The sequence below is a fragment of the Anastrepha obliqua genome, chromosome 3, assembly GCF_027943255.1.
Source record: "Anastrepha obliqua isolate idAnaObli1 chromosome 3, idAnaObli1_1.0, whole genome shotgun sequence".
Classification (NCBI taxonomy): Eukaryota; Metazoa; Arthropoda; class Insecta; order Diptera; family Tephritidae; genus Anastrepha; species Anastrepha obliqua.
In genome coordinates, this window is record NC_072894.1 from 21,786,946 (window position 1) to 21,799,770 (window position 12,825).

At 37.1% G+C, this 12,825-nt stretch overlaps 1 protein-coding gene across 3 annotated transcripts in view; it reads left to right on the plus strand.

The window, feature by feature from the left end:
- LOC129241148 (adenylate kinase isoenzyme 1) overlaps positions 1-10,735 on the plus strand; it is a 36,901-nt gene extending 26,166 nt beyond the window's left edge. For 2 of the 3 annotated variants that reach the window (XM_054877334.1, XM_054877332.1), the window contains exons 2-6: positions 2,747-2,869; positions 2,943-3,085; positions 3,151-3,235; positions 9,659-9,808; positions 10,162-10,735. In XM_054877334.1, the coding sequence (XP_054733309.1) occupies positions 2,747-2,869; positions 2,943-3,085; positions 3,151-3,235; positions 9,659-9,808; positions 10,162-10,260 (600 nt within the window). In that variant the 3' untranslated portion in view covers positions 10,261-10,735. Of the gene's footprint in view, positions 1-2,155; positions 2,240-2,746; positions 2,870-2,942; positions 3,086-3,150; positions 3,236-9,658; positions 9,809-10,161 lie in introns of all 3 variants that reach the window. The other variant, XM_054877333.1, reaches the window with a different exon arrangement.
- The last annotated feature ends 2,090 nt before the right edge of the window (positions 10,736-12,825 follow it).

Below are 12,825 nucleotides of genomic sequence, written 5' to 3' on the forward strand. Positions count from 1 at the left end.
CGAGGCGGATGCCAATGTAATAGTGAGTGGCCAATGCTATTGCGGTATGATAAACGACTTTTTGATAACGGAAATTGAAGCCCGTGATCTCCACAACATTTGGTTCCAACAAGACGGCGCTACTTGCCATACAGCCCGTGAAACTATGGATTTATTGCGTCGTCGTTTCGGTGAGGAATTTTTCTCTCGTCTCTCTTGGATTGTCCACCAAGTTAGTGTGATATCACAGCCTTGGACTTTTATTTGTGGGAGTATGTACAAGGTGTGTTCAAAAAGTATCGCGGATTTTGTGTTTTTTTTTCAAAAATTATTTATTTATTCATTAATGTCTATTTTGTCCCCTTAAAAGTAATCCCCATAGATATTATGCACTTGTGCCAACGTTTTTTCCAATCTTCGAAGCACTTCAAAAAATCATTTTTTTATCTTGTTCAGCTCCTCCTTCGATACCGTCTTTATCTCGTCAGTCGTAGCGTACGTAGGACGACACCTTTTATGTGCCTCTTCAGTTTCGTGAACAAGAAAAAGTCACAGGGGGCCATATCTGGGGAATACGGTGACTGTGGCATCATTAGTGTGTTGTTTTTGGCAAAAAAGTCGCGCACAGGCAACGATGTGTGAGCAACGCCCCTGTTGCCTGTGCGCGACTGTTTGGCCAAAAACAATCGTGATGGCAAGAGCCAATTTTTGTTCTTCCACAAATCCGGGCGCTTCTGGCGCATTGTTTCTCGCAAATTGCGCATAACTTGCAGGCAATATTCCTTATTGACCGTTTTACTGTGTGGCAAGACGATGCACAACGCCTCTACATTCGAAGAAATCCGTAAGCAAAACTTTTCCATTCGACCGAACTTGGCGCGCTTTTTTCGGTCTTGGTTCGTGCGGCAGCTTCCATTGAGATGATTGAGCTTTGAGCTTTTTCGTCACCAGTTATGACCCTCTGGAGCAAATTTGGGTCGTTCGTAGGACAGAGTCCAACATCTCATTAGCAATGTTCATGCGATGCTGCTTTTGGTCGAAATTGAGCATTTTTGGTATACATTTTGCGGCGACCCGTCTCATGCCCAAATCATTAAAAAAAATCGAATGGCGTGGGCCAATCGATATGTATAGGTCCTCAGCAACTTCTCTAACGGTGATTCGACGATTAGCCAATACCAATTTCTTCACTTCATCAACTTTTTCGTCTGTTGTTGAAGTGCTCGGGCGTACGGCGTCTGTCACGCTTTTCGTCGTTTACATCTTCTCGGCCTTCTGAGAACATTTTGTGCCACCGATAAGCGTTGCTTTGGTCCAAAATAGTTTCTCCGTATGACACAGTCAACATTCGGAATGCATCCGCGCACTTAATTTCGTTTTTCACACAAAATTTGATACAGGTTCTTTGATCCATCTTTTTGAATAGGTAAAAATCTAAGACGAGCCGAAAAAGTGCAAGCAAAGCGGCTGTCAACAATTAACTGAACATTCCAAAGGGGCGAATTCATCGGCATTGGTGAGAGACATGAGTACCAAAATTCGCCACAAAAAAATCGTAATTCGAATATACGTAACCTGCGAAAATTCAAAATTTGCTATACTTTTTGAACACACTTCGTAAAGTTTAAATCAGCTTCGATTGAGACATTGGAAGCCAACCTTACTAAAGTTATTCACGAGATAGCGATCGAAGTCCTCCAGTGAGTCGCGAGTCGCGAGTCATTCAAAATTTGTGTTTACGGATGGCCGAATTACGGCGCAGTTGCGGCCAATTTTTGAAAGTGATTATCTTTAAAAAATAAATGTCTAGATAAAAATAATAAAGATTGTCCAATGAATTTAAAGTTTCGTTGTTTTATTTCAATTTAAAATCCGATGCCTCCAAATTGATCACCCTTTATAATAAATATACATTGCAAATACGTACACCCTACTCACACATATAAATCCAAAAAACTTTTAACAAAGCAATTTACAATCATCTCGAAATTTATTAAGCTGCTTTTAAATAGTAACAAGGCGTTTTTTAACCTTACATCTGCTGCTGATATAAATTCATGCAGTTTGAATTAAGTATTACTTTACAACTGTCCACCTACATACCTCACTGTTACTATTTGTATATTTACTCATATCTTCTCCAACTACACTACTATGTGCATATGTGTTTGTCCAGTTGTTTATGTGTCATCAAATGGCGATAAAGAAGGAAGCCAATGACAAAGCGAAAGCCGCCAAACTTCGAAGGGCACAAATTGGCGTAAGTAAAAAAACAAAACCAAAACAAGGTTGAAGTAATCGTATCGTAATGTAGTTCTAAACAATGGTGGAAAAAATTAGAAAAAAATTGTCTCTCCAGAATTACTCAAAATGCACGGGTGTTGCTTAGTGTGCTTCAAAATACAAAATATAATATAATCTTTGAAAAATTTCGAATGCATTTCATAACACAGGGCAAAACGCTTGGTAATAAATATTTATTAATCCAGCTAAAATCCAAAATTGCGTATATGTTACCTATTAATCCAGACATATCTCTCTATTTTTTCTCTCAACTTGTTTTTAATTAACAATCGAAAATGGTCTTGCTTTTTCCTGCCTGCCTGCTAAAAACAAAAACAAATTTTCAAAATAAAATTAAAATTAATTGATTGGTATTGAAAAGACGTCGTGGTTGTGCTTAAATGGCGTGTATTAAAATTTATAAATATATAAAAAAAAGAAATTCTTTCCAGCAACTCACTTCATATTTTCTCCAATTTTACAGGTTGGCGTACCAATTGTTTGGATTTTGGGTGGTCCCGGTTGCGGCAAAGGTACACAATGCGCTAAAATTGTCGAGAAATACGGATTTACACATCTCAGCTCTGGCGATTTGCTGCGTGCAGAAGTAAATAATTAACCCTTGAAATACACTGAAATTCAATTTAAATATTGATTTTAAATTGCTTTACCTCTTCTAGGTCGCCTCAGGTTCTGATAAGGGCCGCGAGCTGGAAGCCATAATGAAGGAGGGTAAATTGGTGCCTAATGAAGCAGTACTGTGCCTGCTAGCCAGAGCTATTGCCGATAATAAATGCGATGCGAAAGGCTTTCTAATTGATGGGTGTGTGAATAAAATATTGTATTTTTCTAGCTTTTTACATAAAAATTAATATGCTTATTTTACAGCTATCCGCGCGAGAAGGATCAGGGTGCAGCTTTTGAGCGAAACATTGCGCCTGCGGATTTGATTATCTACTTTGATTGTTCAGATGTGAGTACTCGTATTACGCATGGTTCTATTGGTGCGGGAATGTAGAAATTTGTACAATGGATGGACTATAAACACAAGAAGTCGACTTTTTTGTTGGGACGTGTGCAATATCTGGACGACAGGAGCTTTGTTCTGATAACTTCGAGTTTATTTATTCAAAATAGTCCCCTCTGGCCTCGGTACACTATTTTGCGCGATCGAAAAGAGTTTTTCGACTGGTCACTGACTGGATTGTACAAGCCTTTCGATGGACGGTACAAGCCTTTCGATGACCTTTACGGAGGCAAAACCTTTTCCTTTCAGGGCCAAATGCAGGCAGCCATATCTGACGAATACGGTGTGTGATTGATGGTTGGAATGCAATTTCTAGTCAAAAAATCAATCACAAGAGTGGATCGATGAGATGGTGCATTAACATGCAATAAGCACCAGCTTCCTCCTTCGCGGAATTTAGGGCGAATTCATCGAATGCGGTGCAACAAACGCTTCAAAAGGCCAAGATAGACAATTGCATTGACGGTTTGGCCCATTGGCATGAACTCCTTGTAGACAATTCCCTTAGAATCGTAAAAACAAATCAGCATTGCCTTGATTTTTGAGTGGTAGCTCGTCTGGAGCCTTCCATTCGGCACTTTGACACTTAGTCTCAGATTCATGTTGGAAACACCGTGTTTCATCACCAGTTACAATGTTGTAAAGGAAGTCTCGTCTTTTCTCGCCTCTTTAATGAGGTCTTTCGAATATTGAATTCTGAGCAATTTTTGGTACTTAGTTAACTTCTGCGGAATGAAACCTGCACAAACCTTTCGCAAACCCAAATTATCGATCAGTTAAAGTGTGATAAATCGATGCTTTGGAGATATTCAACTCCGATTCCATGAATTTCAACGACGATTTCGGTTCATTTTTGATAAATTTCAATAAATAAAAAATTTCGATGGAGTTTTCGGTGATTACTGATTTTGGGCGGCCCGTATGTTCATGTCTGAAACGTGTAAACCACTCATGAACTCTGGCACGAGATAGACAATCATCGCCATAAACTTTTTTCATCAATTCAAATGTTTCGGTAAACGTTTTACCGATTTTAAAACAAAATTTGATATTAGCTCTTTGTTGGAAACTCATTTTTGTACCAATGACACAAACATACTGACTTTTTAGACGCAATAACTTCGCTTCCACTGAAACGAATGTCACCAAGCTTTCACTGATTGTCAGCTAGGGATGCAACTTCTAACGCACTAACTCACCAAAAAGATGGCTCCATCAAAAATATTTTTTTGACGCCAGTCTTGTTTATTTTGGACTTCACCTTGTATATATTATATATAATAGATATATTAAGATTATCAGGGAGGATATTTAAAATGATTGTAGATGATGCTTAGCCTATTCTACGATTTGTTTTTGTTTTAAACGTTTATCATCCAGAAGAGGTTTTCTTGTTTTTTTTTTTTTATGTCTGCCGGCAGGCTTGAGGGCTGATCGTAACTGATCGTTGTCTGGCTTGAATACACTATACCACTATAAATCAGTGTTCTTATGAATAAAACTATCTAATAGCCATGTAATGTATCTCATTTGTTATGATTTTCCTTGCTTAGTGAATAAAACTCAATTTGATCCTTAGTTGATGTTTTATTCTCGATTCGGCCGCGATAGCCGAACGGGTTGGTGCGTAACTATTATTTGGCATTCAGAGAGAACGTAGGTTCGAATCTCGGTGAAACGCCAAAAAGAAGAAAAAAAAAGTTTTTTCTAATAGCGGCTTCCCCTCGGCAGGCAATGGCAGTGTATTTCTGCCCTGAAAAAGCTCCTCATAAGAAAACTATCTGCCGTTCGGAGTCGGCTTGAAACTGTGGGTCCCTCCATTTATGAAACAACATCAAGACGCATACCGCAAATAGGAGGAGAAGCTCGGCCAAACACCCAAAAAGGGTGTAAGCGCCAAATATATATACCTATATATGGATTTATTTATCGGGTGATATCTGAAAAGTGTTCAATCATTTTTTGCGAAAAACTGAGAGTATTTATTATTTTAAAATAAATTAAAAAAAAATTTTAATATTCGTGCTTAAGTGAATATACAAAAACTTAATATAAAAAAAAAAAAAAAAAAAAATGGTGGCCCTAACGCGATTAAAGTTTTTGTTCTTACTCATCTTTCATTCGTCGCTTATCACTTCACAGACTTAATAGGGACTTTTTCGCTTTTCTATTAAGCTTAAACAATTTTATTCTTTAAATTGTAAATGAATTTGTAAAGCAAAAAAAAAAAAAAACATGAAAATTTGGAAAGGCTGGAGGAGCTGCCCCCCTAAACGAGTCAAATTGACTGAAGCCTAGTGATTAAAGTTATATAAAATTACTAAATAGTAAATTATTTGATAATTTTGAGTCCGCTTTAGAATTGAGCTATGTTCTAGTTTTCAATTAAATTTCATTACCTTGAAAGGAAATTTATTTTTTTTTCAAATTATATTACTTCTAAAAAATCATTGTGCTCTTTATTCCTTGTTCTGTTCTTACTAAAACGATATTTATAGGTTTCTTCGTATAAAAGTTCAATAAGAATTATCCAGCAACGAATTTCCGGAGAATTTTTCAAGTGTTCCCTCACAAAGAGAGATACATGCAAATTTTTATAAAATTTTTAACGGAGATCTGATTAAATTAATGCAATTAACTAAATAGTTCGAATACAAATATATTTACTTACTTCTTTTGATAACTCGTTCATTCTTATACTTGTACATGAGTACATCTGTATTTGTAAATATAAAATTTTTTCATACTCAATCGCCTTGTTGACAAAATTGCAGCCATGTGCTAAATCAGCAGTTCTTCTAGTTTGCAAAAGTTTGCTGCAAAATATTTGTCCGGCAAGAATTTGCAACTTCCCCTCAAAATTAAATATCATTTTACTCTCGTAAACCCCCTCCATTGCAATATTTTCGACATCTCGAAGCGATTTTACTAAATTTGTAATAATTCGTAACAAAGTGAGAAAAGTACTAAGAAACAAATCAAAAAAAGGAAAACAGCTTTTAAAGATATTAATTCGAGGATTTTCAGGGCTTAAGATATTCTAGAGGCTTCGTTACTAAGTTAGTTTTATCTTGGAAAGTGTAAGCCAAGACTTCTACGCAATTCCTGAAGTAGCGGCGTTTTCGATACTTCGGTAAATATTTTAGGCCTCTTCTTTTCGCCAAGCGTTAGCAAGTGGCGAATAGATGAAGCAACTGGTATTGGAAACGCGGGAATAGAGCTGCCTTAAATTACATGTGTTTGTAAAGCAGTGCGTTATACCAGTCTAATGAGCTATAGCCATACTCGCTAGCGGCTAATCTTATTCAATACCTTTGTTCTTCATTTTTCGTCAAGTTAATCGAGCATAGAGATAACGAGCGGGGAAATGGCGAATAGAGGAGGCCTATTGTCTCATTGGTGCAGAAACATGTACAGGTAATAGTGAATGTGTTTACTCGCTACTCGCGTTAAACTTACGTTAAGAATTTTGGAATTCATTTTTAAAAATTTACAATTGTGAAATTCACCACGATGATAATATTTACTTATATCGGGTGTTTTTTTAATAGTTTGAGAACTTAAAATGATAACACCAGATAAAAATATTGTTGAATTGTTTTTTTTTATAATCCGGTAGATATTTTCATGGCATTTTCTTTTTTAATATGATATCCGACACATGTCCGCCGTGGCCACATGGTCCAATTTTTGACTACTTCTTCCAATAAATCTGGCCGTATGGCGTCAATGGTGGATTGGATATTGTAATAAAGTGTTTTTAATAAGAGGTGTTGTTTTGATATTCAAAGAATAATAGTATTTTTTAATATAAATGTTTGGATGTTTATTTCAGAGGAAGATATACCGTTAATAGTGGAAATGACCACCACAACCACGCTTACAGGCCAATATCCTTTTCATGAAATTTTCCATAACCGAATTGCAAAGTGGCTGCCCTATGTCCTCGATAGCCTCACGAATTCCATATTTGAGGCCTTGAATCGAACCTGGGCTGTTGGCGTAGACCTTATCTTTCATGTAGCCCTAAATAAAAAAATCACAAGGTGTTAAATCACAAGATCTCGGTGGCCAATTGTCATCACCTCTTCGACAGATAGCACGGTCCGGAAACTTGTCCCGTAAAATATCAATGGTTTCGTTGCTTCTGTGGCACGTAGCACCGTCTTGTTGAAAATAAACGTTGTCCAGATCAATACCATCCAATTCCGGCTATAAAAAATCGTTAATCATCTCTCGATAGCGCAATCCTTTCACCTGTAACACCTATTATTGGAAAAGCCTTTACATCACGACCCAACGTCTTGTTGGAGCCAAATGTTCTCGATGTTTAGCTGACTAATTTTTGGCAACAAAAATTCATGCAGCATGACTTGATAGCGCTTGCCATTCACCACAATGGCAGCTACTTCCTCATTTCGAAAGAAATAAGGGCCGATGATGCTGCCAGTGCTCTATAAACTTCCCGAACAGATTTATTTATTATTTTCAAAGTAAATTTCCACAATTTGGAAGCGTTGTTCTAACGTGAAACGATTCATGATGACTTGCCAAACCTTACTGAACAGAAATGTCAAGGCAATTTGCCATTCTCAGCTGTCAAACCATAGTTAACGATATCGATAATTTTCATGCAGCTAAAAAACACCCGATTATTGTATTCAAAATATTTCTATGAAAAATTAAATGCAAGTGCATTTATCAATATCATCACCTTCCAATTTAAACGGTAATAACAATCCATTGCAATTGACAAAAAAAGAGTTGCCAGATGCATGCAAATGAAAATAAAAATATTAGGTTGGCGAATAAGTTCGTAGCGTTTTTACAGAAGACTTTTATTCAAACAAACAACAATAATTATATCAATAAGTTAATCTATACTAATATTATAAAGAGGAAAACTTTGTTTGTTTGTAATGAATAGGCTCAAAAACTACTGGACCGATTTTAAAAATTCTTTCACCATTCGAAAGCTACATCATCCACGAGTAACATGGATTATATTTTATTTTGGAAATAGGGCTCGAGATATAGGTCAAAACGTGGACCCGGGTAACCTTCAGATGTGTATGTACAATATGGGTATCAAATGGAAGCTGTTGCTGAATGCTTTAGTATTATATAATATTAGTGTAGATATTTACTCAAAAACAAATAGAAAAACAAAAAATATTGTTTATGCCAAAGCGCTTGAATAAAGAATAAAGAAATAAATATATTAATATGAAAATCATATATTTTCTGTTCTAAACCATATCTATTCTATTTTAGTGTGCCCAGCGAAGGGGGCCAGGTTTGCTAGTCAATTATATATTCGCCGTTGTTGTGTACAACCTCTTCCCCATCTCTCGACCAATTTGTTAATCCGTTCCGCCAAAATCGCCTGGTCTGGTGACAAAGAAGTTGTTGAGCCAGTTTTGTTATCGAAGGTAACGCCCTTCATATGGTTTGACGGTTAGCGAAAAAGATAGTAATCGGTCGGTGCAAGGTCCGGAGAATACGGCGGATGCTGAGAGACCTCCTTTTCGAGCTTTTGGAGTGCGGATTTTACGACTTGTGGCACATGGGGTGTGGCGTTGTCGTGAAGGAGTATGGTTTGACCATGTCGATTAAGTCTTTTCAGTTGAATAGCCTCATTCACGCGGTGTAGCTGGGCAATGTAGGGGTCCTTGTTGACTGTGGCATTCTTTTCGAGCGTTTCCCAGTGGGAGGGCTCCCAGTCCCACTTCTGTCTTTGTTTCATATTAATGTACAGGCACCATTTCTCATCTCCCGTGACAATTCGGTACAAAAACGCTGTTTATGACCGCGTGTTGCTCGATGGCGGGCGAGATGCCGAGAAGCAGTTTGAAGGCGACTTTCTTTGTTTTTTTTCGTTTTGCTCGTGAGACATCCAGGCTGGTTTGGCGACCATTCAATAAATTACTTAAAAACTATAATATTATATAAGCTTGCGGAGGATGCGTATTTCAGTTTTAGTATGGCGATACACCCCTCTATGCCCCTTTAATATCCTTTTTTCAAAACGTGCGGTATTATATTGAATATTCCCCAAAAATGTTTCCATAGCAATAAAGTGATTTTATAGTTGGCAGGCACTTCTAGAGAAGTGATTTTCTAAAACGTTGTTGTATTTGTAAAAATAATATTATGCGAGTATGTAGTGATGTCCATGAAATTTCATTTTTCGAGTCTAGAAATAAGTTCCCATTAAAGTGAAGTATACTGACATAATGCAATCTGCACCCCCTTATCCCTGTGTGCTTTACAATAGAGAAAATTATTCTTTATATTATATTTTATATATTTATATGTTTTTCATTCCCTTTAAATTTATACATTAATTCTTATATCTTTTTTGTATAGGATGTTATGGTCCAACGCATTTTGGGACGTGCAGCTGCTTCGACAGAAGTGCGCGCCGATGACAATGAAGCAACCATCAAAACTCGTCTCACGACCTTTCGAACAAATACTAATGCCATTCTGGAGCAATACACAGATAAAACAATAACGGTAAGAGCAAGTGCATCGAAATCTCATAAGCAGAAATGGAAAAAAGGGAAAAAATTAATTGAACTTTTGACACAATAAAATATCTAACTTCAACAGTCTGGGCCCTTAGATCAATAAATACCAATTTTTTTTAATTACATAATTTAATTGAACATTTAGTAAGATGGATATTGTGGCTACAGCTTGAAAATCGAACATTTGCTTTATATGCAAAAAATGCTAAGTCGTCTTAAGTTGTTTTGTAAGAAATGCACAGATTTTTTACTACAAACAATTTTCAACTAGCTTTAGATTATACGCTCACGCTACTTATTAATTTTCTTTTTCTATTTCTGCATTCCATTTATTTTCAGCTCAATGCCGAACGTTCCGCTGACGAAATTTTTGTTGATGTGCAACGTGCATTGGATTGTCTGATTCAAAAGAAGGCTCAAGCGGTTGCATGCGCCTAATTAATGACTCTATAATGAATATTTAGTGCATACCACAAACACAAATAACAAAATTAACGTTGATGCACGTAAAAATGCTGTAGCACAATTGAAACACGCATACGAACCCAAGCAATTGATATTAGCTAATTTAGAGGCAGAAACCAAAAGAAACAATTTACTTAAGAAATACTTTAAATGATATGCGAACAATTTTTTTGCGGTGAGCAGAACTGCATGCTCAAATACATGTACATATATACCGTCAACGCTTGAGTAACTGGCCGCCAAAGAAAAAGTTGCATAAGTGTATAGAAAATTATTATTAAATTGTACTTTAGTGCAATAATAAGATCTACTTATATAGAGGAAATGTGTGCTTTAATAAAAACTTACTATGTACTTTATTTATTTATTGTAAAACAAACACCAAAAAGCAATAGAAAAAAACCGAAAGCAATCTATAATAGAAAAAAAATAAAAACAGAAAGAAAAAGTTTGTTTTATTCAGGTAATTTTTGTCTTAAAAATTATTGGTATTTTCAGTACGTCAAGTAGTGAAGCCGTTTTTCAATTATTGCACTTTTTATTAGGTGAACCGCCCTCAATAAGTACCCGTGTTAGAAATGAAGACACCATTTTTTTTCATAAAAATTTTTTTTATTTTTCAACATAGTCCCTTTTTAGAAAGCTATACTTCTCCCAACGTACCGGTCATTTCTTTAACCCTTCCAAAAAATTGAATTTGACGAGCTCTCCAAAATACGCCTCTGTTTCGGTGATGACTTTCTCGTTTGAAATAAATTTTTTCCCGCGAGCCATTTCTTCATAGGAAGTCGGGTGAATACGGGGGGTATGGCAGGAATTCATAACGCAATTCATGCAGTTTGGCGGCGACGACTCCGGATAAATGTGCTGGTGTCTTATCGTGGTGGAACAACCCCTCCTTTTCCCCTAAATACAGTCGTGTCTCCTTCAATTTTTTGTCAAAGCAGTCCAATAACTCACTGTAGTATTACCCAGTGATCGTTCTTTCTTTTTCTAAAAAATTCATGAGGATGACACCGTTTGCATACGAAAAATCATCGCCACGACCTTTCTGGCCGATGGGACTGTCTTCGGCTTCTATGGAGCAGATTCAGAAATCCATTATTCTGATTGTTGCTTATTTTCAGGTGTGTTATGATGAATTCAGGTTTCATCAACGATGACCACTCGATGCCAAAATTCCCTCGAATCTCGCTTAAATTGCTCCAAACACTGCTTCGAAGTTGACAGCATTCAATTTTGCTTTTATCTCCCAACCAAAAACCAATTGCGAATTACTGAACGATACTGCTAGTTTTCCATCTTAGTGAAAATCACGAAACTCGCCTTACTCGAATAGCTGCTAAATCCAAACTAACCTCTCAATTAGTCTGAAATTTATTTTTCCGTCGTTTGATAGATGGCAGCACACGATGCTAACAACAACTTCCCTTAGAAACGCCCTCTGTCTTCAAACACTGGTACTTATTGAACCACTCTCGTAGTTTTTCTCGAGTTTTTATTTCCAGGTTTATATCAACTCGTTTTTCTGTTTATCCGAGGTTTCATTAGGAGCTTTGGGGCAAAGTTATAAGTTATAAGTAAAATAGCCCCATATGACTTCTTTTTTTTTGCAATTAGGCGACACATCCCTAGTAACTCAAAAAGCGGTGAAATACCTGGACATTCAACTCGATTGTGAAATATGAGGAGATCCGCTAAACTACAAAACCAAACGCACTGTCCCAGGCGCAGCATTTTTTGCAATCAGCAGGGAAATATACCTATCGACCTCATGGCCCCGGAACGAAGGGATGCGTGGGATTCTAGGAAAAAACACGCCACCATTAACGCCGCAAAACGAAGATGGCAAACCATGCAGCGTTAACAAAGCCGATGGGACACTGAATCGAGTGGCGGATGAACGGCGAAACTGATTCCTAGAACAGGCAAATGGGTTCAAAGGAACTTCGGGGAATTGGACTATTTCATGACTAAGTTCCTCTCGGACCACGGATACTTCCGGTAATCCTAATACCGCATGGGTAAGGTGAGTGGCCCCAGGGGCATATACTGCGAAGCACCGAGCGATGACGCCGATGATCGGTAAGATGCTTGAACGCGAGAATAACTGGAATGCGGTTAAAAGAGACATTGAAGCATGACGCTGGCTACAAGCATGGTGGACCCAAACATCGTTGAATAGAACTGGTTCATTTCATGCGCGTTAACAGAAGCATACCAAGTTTTGATAGCAAATGCAATGATGCCAAAAATATTAAAGAAAATATGTCAGAAATCAGAATCTTACTGGATAAACAGAGTTTATGAACTACTTTAAAATTGACTTTGTTTCAGCAATAACATTTCCTGATAGTTTAAGGAAAATAATAAACATCACAAAGTGCCGATCCGAACAAGCAGAGCCCAGAGATAGCGAGCAGAGAAGTGGTCAATCCAAGGCGCCTTGTATAGACGCCTGTTGCTATCAAAAATTTAGCAGGTTTCAGGTTTCGACAAAAGATTTATTATATTTAGTTAAATCAATTTATATGCGAT